General features: G+C 43.1%; 1 protein-coding gene and 1 long non-coding RNA gene across 6 annotated transcripts in view; one reads left to right on the top strand and one right to left on the bottom strand.

Annotated features, from left to right (window-relative positions):
• The window catches only part of CHD6 (chromodomain helicase DNA binding protein 6), a 203,915-nt gene that overhangs the window by 130,528 nt on the left and 48,816 nt on the right, over positions 1 to 24,571 (top strand). For all 5 annotated transcript variants that reach the window (XM_077873187.1, XM_077873189.1, XM_077873188.1 and 2 more), the window contains 6 exons: positions 14,975 to 15,139; positions 16,443 to 16,622; positions 17,615 to 17,725; positions 19,681 to 19,883; positions 20,556 to 20,755; positions 21,459 to 21,618. In XM_077873187.1, the coding sequence (XP_077729313.1) occupies positions 14,975 to 15,139; positions 16,443 to 16,622; positions 17,615 to 17,725; positions 19,681 to 19,883; positions 20,556 to 20,755; positions 21,459 to 21,618 (1,019 nt within the window). The remainder of the gene's footprint in view (positions 1 to 14,974; positions 15,140 to 16,442; positions 16,623 to 17,614; positions 17,726 to 19,680; positions 19,884 to 20,555; positions 20,756 to 21,458; positions 21,619 to 24,571) is intronic.
• Positions 7,902 to 15,867, bottom strand: LOC144298362 (uncharacterized). Its single transcript, XR_013365314.1, has 2 exons — positions 15,720 to 15,867; positions 7,902 to 8,070 (listed from the first exon to the last, which is right to left on the bottom strand). It is a non-coding gene; the product is annotated as an uncharacterized LOC144298362 (long non-coding RNA).

Below are 24,571 nucleotides of genomic sequence, written 5' to 3'. Positions count from 1 at the left end.
TGATTCAGGCATTTTCACTGGTTGGTTTCTTAGATGGTCATATGTCCTGTACAGTAAAGGAGACAGGTAACCCAGAATTCCATTGTGTGGCCAGGTGATAGGCACTCCCTAGTTCATTTGCTGTCAACTTAGTACTGCATATTAGAGTTTATATGTGCTCAATTGAGTGAATTTGCAGACATTTTTTTTAGTTTTAACTAAAAAATTAAATAATTGGTGGCTTTAAAAGATTATCATAAAGATTAGAGTTAATACAGTTTTAAAAAATAAGCATAAATAAACAGGAAAATGACAGAGCTAACAGTTCTTTGGGTCAGAGTCCTTCATCTGCCCTGTTTGAAAGTAAAAAAAATGACATTCTGGCCACATTGGACAGTGTGTCAGCCAGAAAAGATCTGACGTGTCAAGAATCCCATTTCTAGATTTACATCCATTTTCACAAATGATAAACTTCACCCTAATCATATATTGTATCATGGGATATTTGTTAATACTAGGATTGTGAGTATGCAGTGGGGAAGGTGGTAGTGGCTCAAAACCTTTTTCATGATACAGATGATTGATAAAAGAAGCTTAGAGGCTTCTGTGTCACAAAATTGAAGGATATCCCCTCAAGGGACACTGTAAGGGATACCAGAAAAGGAGCTCAGCTGGGGGGTTTTTGGGCTGCTGCCTGATCTACTGCTTCACACATTCTGCTTTGCCTTTTTCATTTAATGAGTTTCCAAATAAGATTTTGTTTGAAGAAAACAGTCTACTAGTTGGAAAAATGGCACTCTAAATTATTAAATTGGTGACAATTGACTAAAGTTCAGGGGAAAAAATCATTTGTAAAACAAACTGTGTGGCACTGTGTTCAATGTACAGCTTCAGAGAAAACCAGTGGACACGACTAGTTCCCCATCAGGCCTTTCTACTGGTGAAGGGATATTTGGATCAAAGGTGAGTTGCTACATATAATGAATAACCACTTTTTAAAAGAATAATGTACTTGATACTGACATAAAAATAAGCAAAAACTAATATTTGATTAGGTAACTAGCGAGAACCTAATTAGGATAGTGATATAGATCAGGTGGTGGGAAGTTATTGCCTATTGGTTGTCTGGCTTGAAGTAGTTTTATTGGAATACAGTCATACCCATTGTATACATATTACCTCTAGTGCTGCCATGTTACAGTGGCATAGTTGAGTATCACAACAGAGACCATATTTACTATTATAATAGAAGTTTGCTGACTCTGATACAGATGAACCCTTAAGTCCTTGCCACCTGTAAAGTTCTCTGCTCCTTTACAGTGCTCACCTGACAGCCTTGTTACCTGGGAGAATGATGGTATGAGAAGCTGAAATTGGGTGGGTAATTTGAGGGCATGATAGCTAGGCATGTCTGGGGGAATTTCCAGGGTGAGGGGATTGGAAGCATGGGGCTGGCATTTGGAGGCAGGTCATGGTCAAGGCAAGGATTTGGGGATGCCATGCTTCATCTAGGTGAAATCCTGGACATTACCAATTGCAAATAGGTGCCAATGCCAAGAGCTGGAACTAGCAAGAATGAGAGTGGTGGAGCCTGGTAGGGAAGATGAAGTCATCTGAGGTGATCGATTTGTATGCCTAGCAGCCAGAGGGGGTGGGTGGGGCTGTCCAGAATTGGGGTCTCAGGACAAGGGAGAGGCTTTGGAAAAGCTGTTTTTAATATCTACTGCTGGGGAGCTGGCAAGAGATGAATAAAAGGAATAGCAGCAAAGTCAGATGGAAATTGGATCACGTGAGGCTTTTAGTCTTCTGGGTCAATTTCTGAACTTAATCTAATGCTCAGTCTCAGTGGAGAAACAGACCACCAGCACTCCGGGCCATCCAGGGTGGGACCTTGAACCAAGAATGTGGCAGAAGGTAAATGAGTGAGGGTGTCAGTGGTGACAGCAGCCCCAGGTGCAAGTTAGAGTTAGAATTCCTCAACTCTTGGGCTCCCAGACTGGCCACCGAATCTTCTGGTCTGGTCCTACTGCTGTCTGCTCTATTGTTGTTGTTGTTGTAAAAGTTTTGTACTTAGAGGGAACTGTCCTATATTTTTAAAATATTGGCCAGACTGGGTAGAAATTAAAGAATTGGGAAGAGTGATGTTAGGGCAAGGAAGCCTGATCAGTGCAGTCTTTGTGGGGAGTGGGATCGGTTGTGAAGAACACATGAGTGAAAGGGAAGTCTAGTTCTGAGTTGCCCACAGAGATGGAGCAAGGTTGTGTACTTAGTTGGTGTAGGGAGGAGCCCAGGGGCTGGAGGCTTCCTGCAGAATGGTACACACTCAATATACATGCTCTCTCTTCCACATGCCCTTGTACTATGTGCCATAAATATGATGTAGGGGACAGAGTCTGGGTACTGGAACCTTGAGACCTTCATGTTGTTCCCAAGACTACTGCTAAGTTCCGCTGTGAACATCAGTGCAATGCATTCCTAAGCCTAACAGTAGGAAACAATGAGACTGTCTGTTCCCTGGTACTATCCTTGCTAGTTACATCATGTTGACCTACACATATTCATTCACACAAGGGTACATAATCTCATATTTTTTGTAAAATGAATGAAAGCTTTCAGTCATCTCTAGTTCTTTATGGTTATTGAAGAACCACAATTCCTGCTCTGATAGATGATTGTATTTCTTTTGGAAGATGGCCTTGGCACAGAACATTTATCTGTGTGTGGATTGAAATGTGTCCTGCCTGATACAAATGTCAGGGCCACAGAAAAGAGAATCTCATAAACAGGGCCTTATGCCTTACCCTACTGGGATTTCATCCTGGCTTCAGAGGTCTGAGTTCAGATGATAGAACATGTGAGTATTCACTCTGGTCTCGTAAAATGTGGAAAGATCTGGTGCAGTCCATGGTTATCCCCAGGCAAACTAGCATGGGAAAGCAGTGCCAATGCTGGGACACTGTTTCTTGACTGATCGAAGGAAGACCCTCTCAGAGCCTTGAAAGGGAAGCCTACCTGACTAGAAGAGGCCTGAGGCCCTGAGGCAGGTCTGTGGACAAACCAGCTTCTGTAGCTGGAGAACATAGCTCCTTTCTCTGAGAAGTCAGCTAAAAGTCAAGGAGCACTGTTACCTTTTCTGGTGCTTTTTCATTATTATTATTAAACACTCATTCATCTTTTTCTTCTGATCACATTGGTGGGGTTTTCTGTGCTTTAGGGGTAAAATTAGGCTTAGGAATTGCTAGAGATGTTTTTTTTAAATCTAGGTCTTCATGAAACAAATGACATCAAGTGTCATATGCTGTTTCCTCTGGTCTTACTAGAGCCTGAGGAGTTCAGTACATTCTATCTTCCCACAGGCCTAGATCTTAACCAATTAAGGAATAGACACAGAAGTACTATGGCGGATCAAAAGGTGAGCTTTCAGGGTGCCTGGGTAGCTCAGTCAGTTAAACATCTAACTCTTGATTTCAGCTCAGGTCCTGATCTCAGTGTGGTAAGATTGAGCCCTGCATCAGGCTCTGTGCTCAGTACAGAGTCTGCTTGAGATTCTCTCTTTCTCTCTCTCATAATAAATAAAATCTGAGGGGGGAAAAGAAGATGAGCTTTAGTAAATTGTATAGGTGGATTAGATGATATAGCTTGACCTGTAGCCAGAATGAGGCTCCCTCAGACTCCTGTCCTTGCATACCCTCATCCCAAGGCGAACCTTCCCGCAGAGAACTGCTGGCAGGCATAGAGTTGAGGAGAGAAAAAAGCAGCGCTGAAGAATTGCACCTGTGTCAGAGGTGAACCAACTCGAGGTCCCTTTAATAGGCAGATCTTCCCTAGAGGTATCAGGTGAATGCACATCCTCTCTCAAACCTTGAACATGTCTGTTTAGATTCAGTGCATATAAGGAAATCGAGTGTGAATTCCCATGTTCTCACCTTCACTCAGGAGGCACAGCCGGGATCCAGTCCTGGCACATCAGGGTTCCTGGAGCACTGAGGTGAAGAAACGGCAAAGGGTACTCAGAGTAGCCTGAGAATGAAAACAAGCAGTGAAAAGCGGGTTTCTTTCCTTCTGGTTTACAGGAAGTCAGCAGTGCTGCTAGCTCTGAGGGCAGAGGTGGGCCTGAGGAAGTAGCAGGGTACCACAGGTCTCACAGAGTCCACCAGCACCTGGCTTTCTCATTGCCCTGTGACACCTCAGATGCTCCTCCGGGAACTTTTTGCTCTTTCAGACCAGATTTCCTGAGGGTTGGATAGGCCTTGGGGTAACCGTGGTGGAGCTGCATGGTTCCTTGTCGCTCTTGTTGATAAGGTCCCTAAAGGGAAGGTTCAGAAAGCATGAGAGCAGGGCTGCTGGCAGTGGGCATCGCCACAAGGGAATGCCACAACTGCCTGTCCACAGCATTTGGGAAGGGAGAGGGAATCCAGCCTGAGGAACAAGAGCCCCTTCCATGGTCCGCTCTAGGGGCCTGATGCACTATTACAAAAGAGAGAGTTTCTGGTCCCCTTGGCCTCTTCCTCCACTGCCACACATTGCTGGCACCAACTCTGTTAGCAGTATGTAGGCCTGGAACTCAAAGGGCTAAATTCTACTGGCTTTACTTTTCTTTGCTGGAAGAAAGTTGAGAGTTTGTGAACGTTCTGTTACGTGGTCCATTCTTTCAGTATTTGCTGAATACTGGGATGTGCCAGGCACTGTTCAAAGGGTTGGAGACACAGCAGTGAGCAAGACTAGTGGTTAGTGCTCTTCGTCAAAGTTTCATTTTAGTGGGGTGACAAGGGAAACTGAATGAGGTACAGACTGCATCCTTGTTACAGAGAAGTAAAACAGACTCAGAGGATGAGAATGGTGTCAGTTTGCCCTGTCCTAGAGAGTGATCTAGGAAGGCTTCTTAAGAAGATGACATCTGGAGCAGAGACCTAGGTGAGGGGCAGGATCTCAAATCTGTGATCAGAAGGAAGAATGTTTCAGACCAAGGGAACAGAAGGTGGGAATGAGCACAGGTGGTGCTCCTGAGACAGGTGGAATAAGGCACTTACTGTACAGCAGCGGCCACAAATAAAGTGAGCCAAGTTTTTGAGTATGCTCCTGTGTCTCCTTCCAGTTGCTGCTCTCTTTCACTCCCCACCTCTTTTTTGGCTCCCCCAAAGGACCCTTTCCCCATGCTGCCAACTTTTCTCTCCTTCCTATATTCAGCTGGCTCTTGACTGACTTACTGAAACATTGATTGAGCCCCACACAGCAGGCCAGGCCCTGGGGAAACAACAGCGCTCAGGACTTTGGTTTGGGTGACTAACTGAGCTACACAGTAGAAATGGAATGGGCAGGTGTCTGCTATTTCCCAAAAATGTTTACATTTTAAGAGGGGATGATACCTTTTCCAAAGGAATAAATCTGGAGCCAGAAACTTCCTATTCCAAAGCAGGCCTGCAAAGGAAATAGTTAAGGGAGGGCAGTGTCCAGTACGCCCTGATTCCTCCTGCAGGAAGAGCCCCTAAGTCCTCTTTTGCGTGAGTAGTTGGCCTGTGAAAGCAGACTTTTTAGAGTGCCAGAAGAGATGTAAAATTGCTGTGCCTGAAATCAAATACTTGGGCAAAGAAATAGGCTAGGAAGCTATGCCAGTGCGTTAGGTGTGGTTGGGCTCAGCTGTGACTATAGGCATTTGTTTTTGCTTATCACTGAGGACCAAGTAGCATTGTAAAGTATTAAAGAAAATGTACTTTTTAAATACAGGTAATGGGGACACCTGGGTGCCTCAGTAGTTAAGCTTCTGCCTTCAGCTCAGGGTGTGATCCCGGAATTCCAGGATTGAGTCCCGCAATGGGCTCCCTACGAGGAGCCTGCTTCTCCCGCTGCCTAGGTCTCTGTGTCTCTAATGAATAAATAAAATCTTTAAAAATAAATAAAATCGGTAATGATTCAAAAAAGTAGATATAGGTCAAGAAAGAAGTTAACATTATGCTTGGTTCTTTGTACCAACTATTTAATTTTTATGTAATTGTAAAGATGTGGTACAAGATTGTGCCAAATTCTAGATCTGAAACTGACATGAGGGCTGGTATCAATTGGAAATCTGTCACTGTTCAATTCAGCTACTCCCCAGGACTTCTTCCCATTGTAGTCATTGGGATCTGCGCCTGGTTGTTTGTTTGTTTTTAATTTTCTGAACGTCACTACTTGTTTCTTGTAGGCCTATCTTTGTTCACCTCAAATGTATTAAAGTAAGCAACAAACTGAGCCTGCATATCATGCAGGAGAGCATGTGAGCTCTGGAATTTTCCCATGGTGCTCCCTGCCCCCTCCTCATGGCCTACTCTGGAGGTTCTGTATTTGTGCCTTTGCTGAGGATTTCATTTGGACATTTGGACTTCATCTCAGTCACTGCCCTAGTTCTGAGTGTTTCTCTGTTTACCACGTTGTTTTGTGTGAGTTCTCATTAGGGAAATAAGGACTGTCATTGAGATTTAACTGTAACAGGATGAGTATCTTACATGTGACAGGACTTCATCCTGTTGTCTTTCAGGTAAACCATCTTGGGAGAGCATGTAGCTATCTTCTGGTGTCATTTAGCTGCTTGTGACCATGCCCCATGCCCTGCCGCCACCCCACCCCCACCACCCCCATCCTGAGACAGGTTGGTTTTTCTCCATTAACAAGAATCCTGGAGACAGGTAGTCCAAGGTCAGGTGGCTTTATAGTGTCCTCTGAGTCCCAGATTCCTTCTCTCTTTCTGTTCCACCATCCTCAGGGAATATGGTTTACATCCTCTTTGTTCCAAGATGGATACTTCGTACCTTAGGCAGGAAAGATAAGGAAGGAAGGTATGATGCATTTTTCAGGAGAGCAGAACTTTTCCAGATATCCCAATAGACTTCTGCATCTCCTCAATCAGGCTGTATTCCCTTGTCATCCCTGGGAGGCTAGAGGTGGTTGCAGGTGGACACATTGCTGCCCTCTACAAGTATCCGGGTTCTGGGATTGAGGAATAAGGGAAATATGGATACCAGGAAGGTAATTAGCGGTGTCTGCAGTTCTCCTGTATTGGACTTTTGCTCAATACATTTCTAAATTCCCTCCTCTTATAATTTACCTTCAACATCAGATGAGCCAGAGAAAGAAAATCAGTGTCAGTACTTGTGGCCACATATTATTCATGCTATGCAGGTTTCATAAACCATATTAGTTACCTTGATCACTTCCTTTGTTTGCTGATTATCCATCAAATCTTCTTCCTCAATAGATCTGCCACTAAAGGTACCAAAAATAGATGTGGCAACTAACTGTAATAGCCAAAGGCCCAACAACTGAGTTGTCTAGCAATAGAAGACTGACTAAGCCATGGTATTTTCAACTTGATAAAAGAATGAGGAATGTCTCTATATACTGCTATGGAATCATCTCTTGAGTATATTGTTGGGTGGGGGGAAAAAGATAAGGTGGAAAAAGTATGCATAGTATGCTAGCATTCATCTAAAAAAGCTGTGTGGGTCTTGCTTCTTCCTGCCCTGCCCCCCAAATGAAAGATAAAACAAACAAACAAACAAAAAAACACTTTATTTTTAAATTGTTACCTGTAGGGGGAGCGAGGGAACAGGATGGAAGTGACAGAGATAGAAGCTACTTTTTTCAAACATGCCTTTTTGTATATTTGACTTTGGAACCGCCCTAAGTATTTTATAACATTATAAAACAAAATTAATCTTTAAAAACTTTTTATTCTCCGAGGTGCCTGGGTGGCTTAGTCAGCTAAGCATTCTGACTCTTCACTTGATCTTAGCCAAAAGGCCAACAAGCAATAAGCATTCTGACTCTTGATCTCAGCTCAGGTCTTTGATCTCACAGTCGTGAGTTCAGACCCTGCATTGGGCTCCACACAGGCATGGACCCTACTTAAAATAAAAAAAGAAAGAAAGAAAGAAAAGAAGAAGAAGAATGTTAAAAAGCTTTTTATTCTAAAATAATTTTAAACTTTAGGGCAACTCCGGTGGCCCAGTGGTTTAGGGCCGCCTTCAGCCCGGGGTGTGATCCTGGAGATCCGGGTGTGATCCTCGAGTCCCATGTCAGATTCCCTGCGTGGAGCCTGCTTCTCCCTCTCTCTCTCTGTCATGAATAAATAAATAAAATCTTTTATAAAAAATTTAAACTTTAAAAAAGTTGCAGAATAGTGCAGATTTCTAGGACTCTTCACCCAGTTTTCCTTAATGTTAACATTTCATATAACCAACCGTAGTCTAATTGAAACCAAGACATTAACATTGACACAATCTATAGACCATATTCATATTCCTCCAATTTCCTGCAAATGTTCTCTTTCTGATCAGGGATCCAATGCATGTTCTCAGATTTCCTTTACAAGTCCTGATTCCTTGCCTCCTTCAATTTGCAGCAGCACCTGTCTTTCCTTGACTTTCATGACCTTGACACTTTTGAAGGATACTGACCAGCTAATCTCTCAGTTTGTGTCTGCCTGAGGTTTTCTCATGATCAGATTTGAGGTTACGAATTTTTGGCAAGAATATCCTAGAAGTGATGTTATGTCTTCCTCACTGCATCGTTTTGGGGGTACATGGTGTTAATACATCTTCTTGTGATGTTAACCCTTGATTACTTGGTCGAGGTGGTGTCTGCCAGGTTTCTTCACTGTAAAGGAACTATTTTTATCTTAAACTTAATCAGTATCTTGGGAAGAGATATCTTAGGACTCTATAAATACCCTGTTTCTCACCATACTTTCACCTGTTAATTTTAGTATCAATTAGTAGTTCTTGCCTTCAACAATTACTACCATGGGGTTTGGTTCCTCATAACTTTCTTTTTCAGTCATTTCTTCCACACTTATTAATTGGAATTCTACTGTAAAGAATAGCTGTCCTTTATCCCCATTTGTTTTTTATGCCAGTATAGACTCGTTTTATTTTTGGGCTATAGTCTCTTACTCTCATTATTTATTTTGTTGTTCATACTTGGTCATTAGGAGATCCCTCAGGTTGTCTCCTGTGTCCTTTTGACATGCTCCCATCAGGTTATTTATTTGCTTATTTATATTTTCTTGGTTGAATAAATTTTTTAATTTAATTCAATTAATATATAATGTATTAGTTTTAGAGGTAGAAGTCAATGATTCATCAGTCTTATATGTTACCCAGTGCTCCTTACATCACATGCCCTCCTTAATGTCCATCACTTCCTTACTTTCTGGTACCACAAGATGTTCGGGTTCATGTTGCATTTTTCCTGCCACAGCCATAGAACTGACAGTTCCTCCAAGGATCCCTGGTTCCTTTTATTTTTTTAATTTTTTTTTTTATTTTTTAAAGATTTTATGTATTTATTTCAGAGAGAGAGTATGAGCCAGGTGGGGGGAGCAGGACAGAGGGAGAGGGAGAAGCAAACTCCCCAAAGAGCAGGGAGCCCAAAGTGTTGCCAACCCCAGGACTCTAGGATCATGACTTAAACTGACTGAGCCACCCATATGCCCTGCTGGTTCCTTTTATTCAAGAATGCCATTTAGTTAAGTGTCCAACCCGGGCCATGATCTCAGGGTCCTGGGATCAAGCCCTTGACTAAGGGCATGGGTGATTCCCTCTCAGCGGAGTCTGCTTGTCTCCCTTTTCCTTTATCCCTCCCCCTGCTCACTCTCTCTGTCTCTCTATCTCTCTCAAATAAATAAATCTTTAAAAAAAAAAGAATGGCACTTAGCCACCAAGATCTGGCTACTAGGAGTGCCCAATGCTTCTAGAGTATTATTGCTTCTAGACTCTCTAAGCAGACAGAACTAGGAAACATATGTATGCATGTATATTGACACAAGCACTCAAACCACACATCTGTACTTTCCCATACTGTCCACCCACAGTGAGTTCCTGATTCCAATCCAACAACATAGGATTCACTCCGGCCTTCCCCTCTTCCTTCTTTTTAACTCCTTTCTCTGGCTGTGAGAAGTTTTATGATAACACAGTATATTTACTCGTATGTTCAATCCTAGTATGTACATAAAGTAGTTGCAGAATTCCTGACCCATATTCTGTGAAACAAATTTACCAGCATATAATATTGAACTGTAGTAGTGGGTTGGTTTTTTGTTTGTCATTAGTCTTTCGGTATATAATCAAAATACCATTGTCCAAAGTTACTTGGTTTGGTTTTCTTCTTTCTTAACTCCCTTCATTGTGTTTAAGTTAATGTGGGGCCAGGGGTCATTGGTAGTCAATCCCTAAAATGCAGAAGCAAAATAAAACCATTAAATATAGCCATATATCAAGTGGATAGTGTAACCCCAAGAGAGAAATTATTTCAAATGTTTGTATTTAATATTTTTGACATTTTCATTTTGATATAATTTTAGTTTGCAATTTCAGTATAGCCTTTATCCAGATTCACCAACTTTTATTTTATTTTATTTTTTTAATTTTATTTGACACACAGAGCACAAGCAGGGGGGAACGGCAGAGGAGGAGGGAGGCTCCCCACTGAGCAGGGAGCCTGATTTGGGGCTCAATCCCAGGACCCGATGATCATGATCATGACCTGAGCCAAAGGCACATGCTTAACCAACTGTCACCCAGGCTCCCCAAGATTCACCAACTCTTTACATTTTGCCCCCATTTACTTTATCATTTTACCTTCTAGCTCCCCTACCTCTCTGAGTATATACATAGACTTAAACACATGTGTGCACACACCATTTTTTGTCTGAACCATTCAGAATAAGTTGCCCCCAGCACTTCAGTGTGTAGTTCCTCAGTGCAAGGACATTCTCTTCTATAACCACAGTTTAGTTCTCAGAATCAGGAGATAAGAAAACGGCCTTCAATCCACAGTCTGTATTCAGATTTAGCTTTTATTTCAGTGTCCTTTTATGGCCACTCTACCCCTGGTCTGAGATCCATCCAGTTCAGGAGCACCCATCACCTTACTGACCATATCTCTTTAGTCTCCTAGAGTTGGAAGAGTTCCTCTTTCTTTTTCTTTTATAACCTTATGTTTTTAAGGACTGCGGGCCAGTTCTTATACAGATTATCCCTCAATTTGTGTTTGTATTTCCTCAGGATTGGATTCAGGCTTAGTAATACCACTGAAGTGATATGTCCTTCTCAGTATATCACATCAGAAGGAACGTAATATCTGTGTGATAATATGTGCTTGGATATCTTCGTTAAGGGGTATCTGCCAGATGTCTTCACTATAAAGTTGCTGCTTTCCCTTTAAAATTAATAAGCAGTTTTGGAAAGATACTTTGAGACCGTGTAAATAAATATCCTATTCCTCATCAAAGTTTCACCCACTGGTTTTAGTTTCCATTGATTAATTTACCTGAATCAGTCAGCACTGTGATGGTTGGCAAGGGGTGATTTTCTAAGCTTTGTTACTCAAACTCTGTTAGTCACACTCTACTATAAGAAAGAGTGTTCCTTTTTCTCCCATTTATTTATGTCATTATGTACTCATGAGTTCTTTTTTTGCGTTCAGTGGGTTATATTCTACTACTGTATTTATTTTGCTATTTGTAGCATCCTGGACATAGCCAGTGGTAAACCTCTGCAAGTTGGAAGTGTTATTTGGGTATGTCTCCATATTTCTTTGTGCTCTTCCTTACATTCTGACACAATAATATGTTTGGTGCTCACCCTGTACTTTTTCTGCCTTCAGGCCTGGGATTAACTATTTCTCTACCATGTCTTGGTTTTATCTTAGTGGAAAATATATTTAGAAACTAAGATCTGAGAGTGAGTTACAGCCTTTGCTACTGCGATGCCATTGCTTCTATATGCCTGTTCAGTGGACATACCTAGAATACATACATGCAGAGAATATAGATGCACATAGATGCATAATATGCATTCATATGTGTATATGGACACAGGTAGTAAACAAAAATACACATATATCTGTATCTATTTCTATACCTGTATATATGTGTATGTTTATATACACATAAGCACATAACCTAACCATGAGTTCATACTGGAACCTGCAAATCCATTCTAATACCATACAGTTATTCTAGTTTTTTTTCTTTATATATTTGTAACTTACTTCTTCAACAGTGAAATCCCTAACTCCTGTTTTCCTCAGTATATTTACCCATTTCTTCAGTTCTATATTACATAGAAAGTAATTTCAGAATTCCTAAGCTTACCACTGGGAAAGAAAAAGAAACCTACCTGCTGCTGTGTATTTAAAACAGTATGATTTGAGTGTACATACTTAGTGGAATATAAACCCTGAGAGGAGGAAAACAAAAATCTTGCAGTTTTTAGTAATTATGTTCTGGAAAGATTATAATGATACAGTTTTTCTCAGGCTATTACATAAATTGGGGGATAAATCAAATGAATAATGATATTGGTGTGGTTGAGAATTCAGCTTTTCGACATGCTTAGAAAGATACAGATGTGTGGTTGGTAAAGTTAAAATGCTGTACTTTTAAGTTTGAATTACAAATAATAGTATGATCTCATGATGTATTTTGTCCGGTATATGCTTTGTCCTTTATATGTACGTGGTTGAATATACCGTACACACACACACTTCTAAGTAGACCTAGAAACAATGACCTACCTAATAGCAACGAGCACCCCTAAAGCATCCATACTCCTACTGAAAGAAACAGGACTCCCAGGAAATAAAATGACTGCATCCAGGTCAGGGCAGGAAATAGACAGTAGGAACGTGGAACATATCATACCAGGATGCAAACATAAAGACAGACATATCTGTATCTCTTTTCTTTCTGTGTATGTATATGTGTACTCAGACCCCCTGTAACCATGAGTTCATACAGATATTTCCAAATCCATTTGAACACCAGAGTTTATTCTCATCTTGTTCCTTTCTGAATTTGACTGGATCATGTCAAAAGAATTCAGGAGCCAACGTGAAATTTCCCAAAGGAAAAAGAACAACAGCAGTGGGATAAAACATAGCACATACATTTAAATGCATAACCTCATTGTGTTCTTTAAAAAGTAAAAAGAAAACTCTTCATTGGTCACTTGGAGGATGTTATTTTGGAAACTGGTTAAATAAAGAGAAAGAAAGGGCCCCTGGGTGGCTTAGTCAGTTATGCATCCTGCTCATGATTTCAGCTTAGGTCTTGATCTCATGGCTCATAGGAAGGATTGAGCCCCATGCTGGGCTCTGCACTCAGTAGGAGTCTGGTTAGATATTCTCTCCCTCTGCCCCTTTCTCTGCTTGTGTACTCTCTCACTCTGTCTCTAAAATAAATAAATAAACATTTATTTTTTTTTAAGATTTTATTTATTTAAAAAAATATTTTATTTATTTATTCGTGAGACACACACAAGAAAGAGAGGCAGAGACATTAGCAGAGGCAGAGGGAGAGAAGCAGGATCCATGCAAGAAGCCCAATGTGGGACTCGATCCTGGGTCTCCAGGATCACGCCCTGAGCTAAAGGCAGATGCTTAACCACTGAGCCACCCAGGCATCCCATAAATAAACATTTTAAAGATAAAAAAAAAAAAAGAAAGAATCAAGCATTTAGCTTGTGTTTTCTACAGGAATTGAGCATCAGAGTAACCAAAAAATTGGTGAGGAATTGTAACCTCTAATGAAATAGTGGATCTAGCAAATGATTATCACTCTGAAGAAAGATAACCAGACATCATGTGCCTCCTGATGGAAATTCAAAAACCACCAAGAAACACACTTGCCAAAAATCAAATCTTAACCTGATCAAGTCTCAAGATACAGCTCCCAGTTTAGAGGAAATACAGGGAACAGAGGAACTTGTTCAGTGACATAGCCAGAATGCTGATGGCAGTGTGGATTATGAGAAACTAGAGGACAGAAACCTGGTCTCTCCAACAAAAAAAGTTGCATTGAGTGGCATTTAGGTGGCTCCATCGGTTGAGCTCTGACTCTTGATTTCAACTCAGGTCGTGATCTCAGGGTCATGAGATCAAGTCCTCCCTCGGGCTCTGCACTCAGAGTTTTCTTTTCCTTCTCTCTCCCTACCCTCTCTTTCATGCGCTTATACACACTCTGTCAAATAAATAAAAATACTTTTTTAAAAGGTTGTATTTGAAAAAGGGAGAAGTCAAAAGCAAGGAGTATCTGTAGATTGAAAGAGAATTGAGACAGATCAACCCGCTACAACATATGGGCCCTATTTACATCTATCTATCTATCTATCTATCTATCTATCTATCTATCTATCTATCTATCTATTTTAGTCAGAGAGAGAGAGAGGCAGAGACACAGGCAGAGGGAGAAGCAGGCTCCATGCACCGGGAGCCCGATGTGGGATTCGATCCCGGGTCTCCAGGATCGCGCCCTGGGCCAAAGGCAGGCACTAAACCGCTGCGCCACCCAGGGATCCCCCTATTTATATCCTAATCCAAAGAAGCAAACTTAATATGCCTATGAGATAAGTAGGGAAATTGGGACACTGGCAAGATGGTTTATACTAAGTGTTCATATTTTGAAGTGTGGCAGTGGCAACGACAAGAGTCCTTGTCTTTTGAATTATATATTGAAATACATGAAGATGAAACTATAGGATGCCTAGGATTTGCCTCATAAGTCTTAGAGGATGGGGGCATAGTAGAGATGAGAAAGGATTGTGCATAAGAGGTCATTCTCCTTTTCTCTACTTTTGTCTATGCGTGAAAACTTCTTTCTAGTAAAATGAAAAAGTGAAAAAACTGGTGTTGCCAGCTCTGAGGGATTTGCCCAGAGAGCAGGACAGCATCCGAGGAATGAGTGGCAACACTCAGACCATAAGCTGGGGAGGGTAGGAAGCTGTGTCCTTCTTATCACTTTATCCCAGCATATGGTAGTCACTCAATAAATAATGGTATGAAGAAGTGAGTGAGTTTGAAGGGGCAGATCTGGGTGAATTTTGTTCCAAAAGTGATCCCATGACTTATTAACTGTGAGAGCTGGCCACTTACACCACATGGTATTTGAACACTTCCCTGTTTCTTGAGCTGCTGCCATTGTATCTGGTGACATGATGTATACGACCTTCCTTTCTAGGCTCAGGCCCGATGTCATCGGATAGGCCAGAGTAAGGCCGTGAAGGTATATCGTCTTATTACTCGGAACTCCTATGAGCGGGAAATGTTTGACAAAGCCAGCCTAAAGCTGGGTCTGGACAAGGCTGTTCTTCAGGACATAAACCGAAAGGGCAGCACCAATGGAGTGAGTATGACAGTGCCTGCCCGGGGTCCTCAAGGAGCACTCATCACACAGCCTGGGCCCCTCTAGAGTCTTCCTTCCTACAGCTGCTTTAAGATTCACTTTCACTAAATTGAGTCAGGTTGTATGTCTTTTTTTCTGAGTCCTTCCCCACAGCAGAGGATAATTCAGGGTCAGGTGTCTGCATTTTACAGATGCATAAAGGGAATCTAGGCACAGTTATGGGGTAGAATTGCCCAGCGTGCAATAATGTTTCAGTAAGCTGAGTTTTTAACCATGCTTATTAGAAGTCAGTAGATCTTAACACTTAACACTCTAAACATCTATTGTCACCATGACTTATCTCATACTCCATACTTTGAGCTTCCCGAGGTATAATGGAACCTATTTTATCTGTATCACCCATGGCCCCTAACAGTCCTTGGCATATTAAAGATGTTCAGTGCATGATGGTCAGTAAAAAAAAAATGAATAATTAACAGCTTGCAGTATGGTAGTTAATAAAAAGTCTTTTTCCCCCTCCACAGGGATGAAAAATTGCAGCTAAGATTCCTAAACCATATTAAATTATAGGCCAACAAACCAGAGTATCTCCTTAATCTCTGGACTCAGGGCATCAAAGGTTGGGAATTAAAACCTTCTAAATGAGTTGTCTTCAGTCCAGATGTTCTATATCCTCTTAGCTATGCATATGTTGCTAAGTATAATACTTCAAGTTACCAGTGCTGGGAGTCATGGAATTCCCTTTTGTGATGGATAGAAAGAGAACCAGATTCTTAATTAGAACCAGGAAAGAGTGTTTTGAACTCCTATTTCCTGTTTTCAACAAGCAGTTGAGAAGATCTCACTTGGCACAGGATCCTTTCTTTAGTTGAGAAATGACATCATTTCCAATACTCATGTATTTATTTAATAACGAATAAATCATCATTCTTTAGCTCATTTAGTACATCTGGAGGTTTTTAAAAAGATACAGACTCAAACTAAAACATTAAATGGTGCATAGTTTCAATGGTTTGTGACATTCAATAGTAACCAACGTCCTGAGGAATGTTGAGGCCATCAGGTCTTGTGCTGACTTTTATTCCAGAGCTCCGTATAGAGGATTACCTGCCGGCCCTCTCCATAGTTTTTTTGAGCATCTTTATCTGGGCTTTAATTTTCTAAAACTTGTGGCCCATATCTTTATTCTTCTGACATGTGCAGTTAGTGGAGGAAGCGTACACTGAATCATGAGGGCAGGTTTGAGGCTCTTTTTCTCCTGTGCATTTTCCACTTTGTGAGTAGCCTTTGGTGACCTGTCCAGGTACAACAACTCTCAAAGATGGAGGTAGAAGACTTGCTCCGGAAAGGTGCTTATGGAGCCTTAATGGATGAGGAAGATGAAGGCTCCAAGTTCTGTGAAGAAGACATAGACCAGATTCTCCAGAGAAGAACTCACACCATTACCATCCAGTCTGAAGGGAAAGGGTCTACTTTTGCCAAGGTATGGCACTTTTTCTCCAGAGTCTGTGTTGGAGTGGGAGCAGAAAGAAAACTATTCTTTGATCTTCGTTGGCCAAGCTTTGTTTTCTCTGAATGCACACTGTTGAGATTGTCTGTACATTTTTTTGTGTGTGAGACTAAAAATGCAGGTTCTTAGGGGGATTCTGAGTAATGAACCAGAAGCTGTATAGAAAAGAAACATCACTCCTGTCATTTGATAGCTGATCTTCAGCAGACAAGACAGACACTTTAGTTTATACTTTGCGCCATTCACTGTTCACAAAGACTGCTCTGACACTTTTGAATGGTCATCTGGATTTCCTTGTAGAGCACTACTGTCCAGATCCTGAAATTCCAATGAGCATTCCATTCCTCAAACTGAAGCAAGTGTTTTTGCTCATATCATGAGAAAAGACATGTTAGTCTAGATTCCCAGCTGCTAGTCTAGATGCCTCTTTCCTCTACCCTTCAGCTTACTGGATTTCAAATTCCAGCTCACTCTCCAGTGTTTCTGACCACAGGCTCTGGATGCACTGTGGCCTGTTTGATTGACTCACATAGGACTTCTTCAGTAGGACATCCTGTGCTTTGTGGGTGCTACCCAACTTAGTGCCTTTCCTATAGTATACATGTGTGAAGATGGTGAACTGAAAGAAAAATCCCATCTAGGAAAATTGGAAGAAGCAACCCTTTTGTAGGGAACTAGACATCAAGTGACACATTGCCACTGGAAAGCAGAGGCTTTCCTTCTGCTTCCAGTTTTCAGTTCCAAAAAATGATCTATACATTGAAATTGTAATTTCCTTACCCAAGCTTTCGAAAAGAACAGTCTTGAGATTTTCACATTCACTTGGGAGGCTCTGTTAGGGGTTTCAGTTTCAAATGCAGTTGGAGGACATACTTGAGATTCTGATATATTTGAAATAAGTCAGGTGGTATTATCAGTTTGTACTGTGTTCAAGTGTACTTTATTGACTTTCATCATCTCCACAGGCTAGCTTTGTGGCTTCAGGAAACAGGACAGATATTTCCTTAGATGACCCAAACTTTTGGCAGAAATGGGCTAAAATAGCTGAATTGGACACTGAAGCAAAGAATGAAAAGGTATAGTACTGAGAATGTTGTGTTCCATGGCAATTTCTCTGTGTCTCATAGGATCATAAATTACTGCACAGCTCAAGTCATTATTCACTCCAGAGCTTTAGTCCTAAAATGAGCTGCTATATGTAACATACTTAAAGTATGCCTGACACATAGAGCTCAATAAATGTTCATGGTTACAATTTCAAAATGACCTAATGGGACAAGCAGTCTGCTAGACACCTGGGAAATTTGACAAAGGCATTTAGAACTGGAACTGGCCACACACAGGTCAAGTTCAGCCCTCTGACCCAAGCCACCGTCCCATCCTTGCCATGTGACTATTTTGCATCTGCTTCAACACTTCTATGAAAGAGACTTTGCCTGTGACAGATACTCCAGAGGAACAAAGAAGGGTTTGTTGGCCTCTCCTCCATTCTTTAAGTATCTCGAGTTTTCCTACTACTTCTTTCTTTTTTTTTTAATCTTTATTTTTATTTATTAATGATAGTCACACAGAGAGAGAGAGAGAGGCAGAGACACAGGCAGAGGGAGAAGCAGGCTCCATGCACCGGGAGCCCGACGTGGGATTCGATCCCGGGTCTCCAGGACCGCGCCCTGGGCCAAAGGCAGGCGCTAAACCGCTGTGCCACCCAGGGATCCCCGAGTTTTCCTACTTCTGAACATGAGAAAGAGAATAGCCCTGGAAGGCATCCAGAGTCTGACATCAGTTCACCTATGACTATGCCTCTGATCAAGGCAGTTGCCCCACTGAGATAAGTGAGCAGGACATGTGACAAAAGGAGGTGACGTTTTCCCCTCAACAGGGTTGGCAATAATTGTGAATACACCTGCCTAGCCTACAAGGAGACACCCCTTCTGTGTTCATCTTGTCTCCCCTTTCCTCCATCTCTGGCCCTGTCACTTCACTCCAGGATGCACACACGTCACTTTCTACTTGTCCTCTCTGGTGGCTGTCGAACTTCCTTGGACCCACAAGCCCAGGAGACAGTCCCTGCTCGTATCTAGCTGATTCAGTAACCAGCACCCAGCCTTAACTCTTCTGTGGGATCACCAGAACACTCAGTCCAACCTCTTTTCTTAAGTATGTAGTCTGAAGTCCCTTGAGTAACCTGTTAAGTAACTCCTGTTTTACAAGGTCACAGTCAAGAAGTTACTGTGTGTGTGGGATAGTGGGCAAGAGTGGAGAGAAAAAGCTCTTGTTCTAGAGATATTTATAAACCAGGGGCGTGCAAGGTGGGGAGCAAGGTAGCAGGGTACGCCACAGCGTATCTGGGCTATACAGACAAGTATTTAGGAGCTTAACTGAGCTTTGGGAAGAAATATGGGGGAAGGAAGGAAGGATAAAGAACAGGAGGTAGTGGGGATTGGGAAAGAGGCAATGGTTTTGGCACAGCTGCTGCCAGAATGAGCTGAGGATCCTGGGCTGGGGATTTTGTCTTCAATGAAAGACAAAAGGTTAGGAGTTAGTGCCCATGGAAAGCAGAGAGTGAAATAGCAAGAAATGTGTGTGTCTTCAGAAAGTGACTGAACAGATGGATGTGTCCAGCTCCTTCTGCATTTAGAGCACAGGCTGCCTCTGCATGCCGGGCAGAACAGCTGGAGAGTATCACTCCAGCCTTTCTTGGCAAGAGCAGACCACTACTCTGGGCACTGGGAGGTCTTACTTGCCATACCTGCTCTGCTAGCAGGACTGCAGAAAGAGCAGATGGTGGTGGACAGCAGTGGGGGCTTTGGGGAACATGCCATTTCTAGTGAGTCTCCAAGAATCCCCTCTGCTTGTCATAGACATGGCAGGTGTACTGGGAAGAGCCTTTCCTGCTGGAGGATGAGGCCACGTGTGGCTCTCTGCTGGATGTGTCCTCAGGACCCAGGACCAGCCACAAGATGGGCATGTTTATTGTGATGGGGGTAGAGCAAAGGGAGACTCTCTCTTCACCCGATGTTTCTGTTTCTAGGAGAGCTTAGTGATTGACCGGCCTCGAGTGAGGAAGCAGACCAAACACTACAATTCCTTTGAGGAGGATGAGCTCATGGAGTTCTCAGAGCTAGATAGTGACTCGGATGAAAGGCCCACGAGATCTAGACGTCTCAATGACAAAACCAGGCGCTACCTCCGAGCTGAGTGCTTCCGGGTGGAGAAGAACCTGCTCATCTTTGGGTGGGTATTGATTTTGCCTGTGTGTTGTTTTCCAGTCCCTAAGATTCATCCAGTTTGTCTCTCCAGTCACCTCTAAGAATTCCAGGCTGATGGAGGATCTGTTAGAGTAGGAGAGAACTGTGCTTTTTGCCCATGGCCCCCCTCAGTCATTGTACGCTCTGCTGCCATATTGTAGACGTGCCATGATTTTCTCATGTGCTTGTCACAGCAAATCTCTGTTACTAATTTGCTGCCTGGTACTGATTTCCTGCTTTCCCCCCTCCAAGGACGTATAAGGAGTCCACACAACAGATGTTAGAGTGAGGGCATGATTCGTGCAGGGCTCTGGTTCTGGTAGAAGTAGAAGGTTTAGCTTCTGGGAGCTCACTATTGCTTTTGATTATTGCAGCTGGACTCTCTTAATTCCAAATCTATTCCCTGCTCCAAATAGTTTCATCCCTCCCTTGTTAACATTTGAGTGACTATATGAAGCTCTTGATGTCCAGGTCACCTTAATGACTTGTGGTGTGCTACTGCATGTGGTCCTTGAAGGCCTTTCAGGGCACAGCCCTTGAAGTGATTAGTAGACCCAACAGATGACGAGAAGCACTGTTGGCTCCTGTTTGTCCCGCAGTGTTGAGGGCATGCATGGCCCTTCCTCCCTCCAACGCCCTTCTGTATTTCTACTCTCAGCTGGGGCCGGTGGAAGGACATCCTGACTCATGGGCGATTCAAGTGGCATCTGAATGAGAAGGACATGGAGATGATTTGCCGGGCCCTGCTGGTATACTGTGTCAAGCATTACAAGGGGGACGAGAAGATCAAGAGTTTCATTTGGGAATTGATCACACCTACCAAAGATGGGCAGGCCCAGACCCTCCAGAACCACTCAGGTGAGCAGTGACAGGGCCATGCCTGAGAAGTGGGAGCCCCCGTGTGCTCCCATCCCTCTCCCTTGTTGCCCCAGGTTGCTGTGCTTTGGGAGATTCCTCTTTCTCAGGTATATCTGAAAATGACAGCTGCGGGAGAGGAAGAGGATTCCTTCAGTTCTCCCTCAGACTCATCCAGTATTACTTAAAATGTTTTGTGGAAGTACCATCGGGCCCTCCTGAGGTTTCCCACGTGCGAGGCCTGTTCGCTGACCTGAGCATCACAGGGCTTCCTCCTCTGAGCTGGGGTCACACCATGTGCTCTGTGGTGTTTCTCTTACATTTCACCATTCTGTCCCAGTCCTGTCTGTGCCTTTTCTTGTGCTGTGCTTCTCCTTCCCTGTGCTCGGCCATCGCTCACCTTCACATTTCAGATCTAGTGTGCCTTTTTTCCTGGCCAGATTGAAAGTTCCCTGGGGGGCACAGGTGATATTCTTGATCCACATGGGTAAATTCTCACTGCCTGACTGAGCAGTCCTGGAGTTTACTGAGCTGGGGGCCAGGCATATCTCCCCACTACTAGCACTGCTTGGTGGGCCGAGGAGTGGGGTCTGTCATCCAGGGCTACCACACACAGCCCAGCTGCCTCTCTGCAACCCCAGCCCAGCTCTGTTCTGTCCCCTGTGTTTAAGCTGCCCAGGCTCATCTACCTGCCTTTCTGTTTCAGGGTTGTCAGCTCCAGTCCCCAGAGGGAGGAAGGGAAAGAAGACCAAGAACCAGCTGCTGCTCCCAGAGTTAAAGAATGCAGATTGGCTGGCCACCTGCAACCCCGAGGTGGTCTTACATGATGATGGCTATAAGAAACACCTCAAACAGCACTGCAACAAGTGAGTGTGTCCCTCCCCAACCCTGGTGGCAGCTCCACATGGACTGTCTGGACTCCTGGGATCCCCATGGGGCTATGGGAGACCACTCAATGCTCCTATACCACCACGCAAAGTCTGGAAAAGCAGAATGTGTGGTCTAAGCTGGGTCAGGATCCCTTCACATAAAGCTTGTCTTACTCCTTTAGCAACATCTCCTCTCCCCCAGAACCTGGATTCTCTACTAATACAGCCTGTACCCCTGAGGGTTTTTCTGACCCAACTCTCTAAATCCAGGCAGAACACTGGTGATTTCATTATTCTCTCTCCTTCTGCCCCTGAGGTCACACTAGGGAGAGCAGGAGACAGACCTTAGTGGCCACTGCTCTTGGCCTCCCCCCTCTCCCATGCCAAGTTGCTGCTGCTGCTTCTCATTGGCTGTTGCTGCTCAGGGCCTCCAATTGTTTGACACACATGCATTTGAGATGTATCCATCATATCTCTAGGCCCTGGGCTAACACCAGGCACGGGGAGGAGTGCAAAGGAAACAGTGACAAAAGATGAAACTGCTCTTGTGCAGTTTAGTTTGGGGAGGTGGGGCACCCAACCACCAAGCAGTGACAAGCTGCACCTGGATACTTACATCACCTGGTATAGGGGATCCTTTAGAACTTAGAGGGCCCTCGGAGACCCCCTAATCCAGCTTCGCAGGCCTTGTGAGGGTGATCTCCCTGACGCTCCCACCCAGCAGTGAGCAGGCCTGTGCTGCCACAGCTCTGGTTATAACCATAGGATTTAAGCGATAAATAAGAGCTTATTAACTTCTAAATTAGTATGTCTTGATAAGGTTTTCTTTCTTCCCTGTGTCATCAACCTAATGGTCCTGTGGTTGCGGTTGGGTTATGTTCTTTGTCTTTTATGAATGAAGCCTGATCCTTTCCCTTTGTCTCTCTAAACCTTTGGACGGAGGCCTCATGCCCACACTATAATAAAAACTGCACAGAGGTACAGCCTCTTTGGGACAGTAGTTCTCAAGTTGAGAATATAAGGGCACATGGTTGATGGTAGACCTGCCTGCGGCAAGACTCGGTAGCATGCTCCATGTGACTGACTTTGAGTCACCATGGAGGGGACACACAGAGGGGGCAGCCTTGGTAAGAGGACTTGTAGGAGACCTTGCACGGCAAGCTAACTGAGGATTCTCTTGTACATTAAGCATCCATCTTTCTTGAACAAGTGACATGCAGTAAAAAATGATGTTTGGGGAGAAAAACAATCTGGCAACAGCAAGATGGAGTGGGCCAACCTAAGGCTGAATGACCATCTTGGAGAGTTCTGTCATAATTTAAGTATTGATCATGAGGACCTAGCGGAGAGTGCTAACCATAGAATTGGGGAGAAAGGTCAGCTGTGAAAGATGTGACAAAGGAATAATGAATACATAACATGTGATAAGGAATACATAAGCAGCTAACTCCAGGATTGTGAGCTTCACTGGCTGGGAAGCTAACAGTGCTTGGTCCAGGACAGAGTTAGAATCCTTACATCTACTGAACGAGGAAGAGCAAAACGAAGGACTCGGGTTTTGCCCTGCTAACTTAGAGCAGTAGCATTTGGCTGTTCATTCACAACTGCATACATGGGTGTGGAGACCTGAAAATAGGCTGAGCTGGAGAGGTTGGTATAGAAGTTCCCCTGACACCTACACAGATGATCACAGATAATGACCAGAACCGTTTTTTGACCTTTGAGGAATATCTTAACATTTCTGACCACCACCTCCAAGACTTTCCTGAGAGCATGCCTGACCCTGGGAATTGAAGAATGCAGTAGGTGTACCTGGCTGGCTCTGTTGGCGGAATGTGCAACCTTGATCTCGGGGTTGTGAGTTTGAGCCCCACGTTGGGTGTAAATTGCTTAAAAAACAGAATACAGTAAAGTGTTTCTCTGAGTTTAGAGAAGCTATTGTTTATTATCCTGATCTAATAGAAACTACTGTCCTCTTGGGCAGCCCCAATGGCCCAGAGGTTTAGCGCCTCCTTCGGCCTGGGGTATGATCCTAGAGACCCAGGATCAAGTCCCACATCGAGCTTCCTGCATGGAGCCTGCTTCTCCCTCTGCCTGTGTCTCTGCCTCTCTCTTTCTCTGTTTCTGTCATGAATAAATAAATAAAATCTTTAAAAAGAAAAAGAAAGAAAGAAAGAAAGAAAGAAAGAAAGAAAGAAAGAAAGAAAGAAAGAAAGAAAGAAAGAAAGAAAGAAAGAAAGAAAGAAAGAAAGAAAGAAAGAAGAAAGAAAGAGAGAGAAGGAAGAAAGAAAGAAAGAAAGAAAGAAAGAAAGAAAGAAGGAAAGAAAAAGAAGAAAGAAAAAGAAAGAAGGAAAGAAAAAGAAAGAAAAAAAAAGAAAAGAAACTACTGTCCTCTTTAGTTCTGGCTCAGCAAGAGCCAGAGACTCTAAGCCAGCAGAGACTCTGCAGCTCTTCCCACTCAGTATAGAAGTTCTGTGGGCAGTACCCTGACAGGGAATCTTGAGCCTTCCTACTGATGGGAGCTTACCATTTCTCAGCAAGGCTCATTTAATTACCAGATGATTCTAATTAATTATCCTTCTGTATATTGAATCTAAAATCTGCTTCCTTGAAACCTCCACCCATTGATCTTGGGTCCTGGTTTTGCCCTGAGGCACACTGAAGAACAGGCAGACTTTTCAGCAAAACTGGACTGTGAGCTTTTAGAATTGTAGGCTCTGTGAGCAATTGTACTGCCACTTCAATATCAGGTATGGGTTAAGACAGGCTGTGAGATCGGGACTGCCTGGATTTAAATCCTGGCCCTCTTACTATGAGCAGGTGCATTACTTGACCTCTTTATGTCTTTCTTTCATATAGAAAGTAAAGATGATATTAGTCCCATCTCTTAACACTGCTATTTGGATTAAGGGAGCTAACACATGCTGCCAGTAGTAAGCACTCAAAGTGT

This window comes from Canis aureus, chromosome 26 (genome assembly GCF_053574225.1).
Source record: "Canis aureus isolate CA01 chromosome 26, VMU_Caureus_v.1.0, whole genome shotgun sequence".
Lineage (NCBI taxonomy): Eukaryota > Metazoa > Chordata > Mammalia > Carnivora > Canidae > Canis > Canis aureus.
Note: the sequence above shows the minus strand (reverse complement) of the source record. Positions and strands in the feature narration are given on the sequence as shown.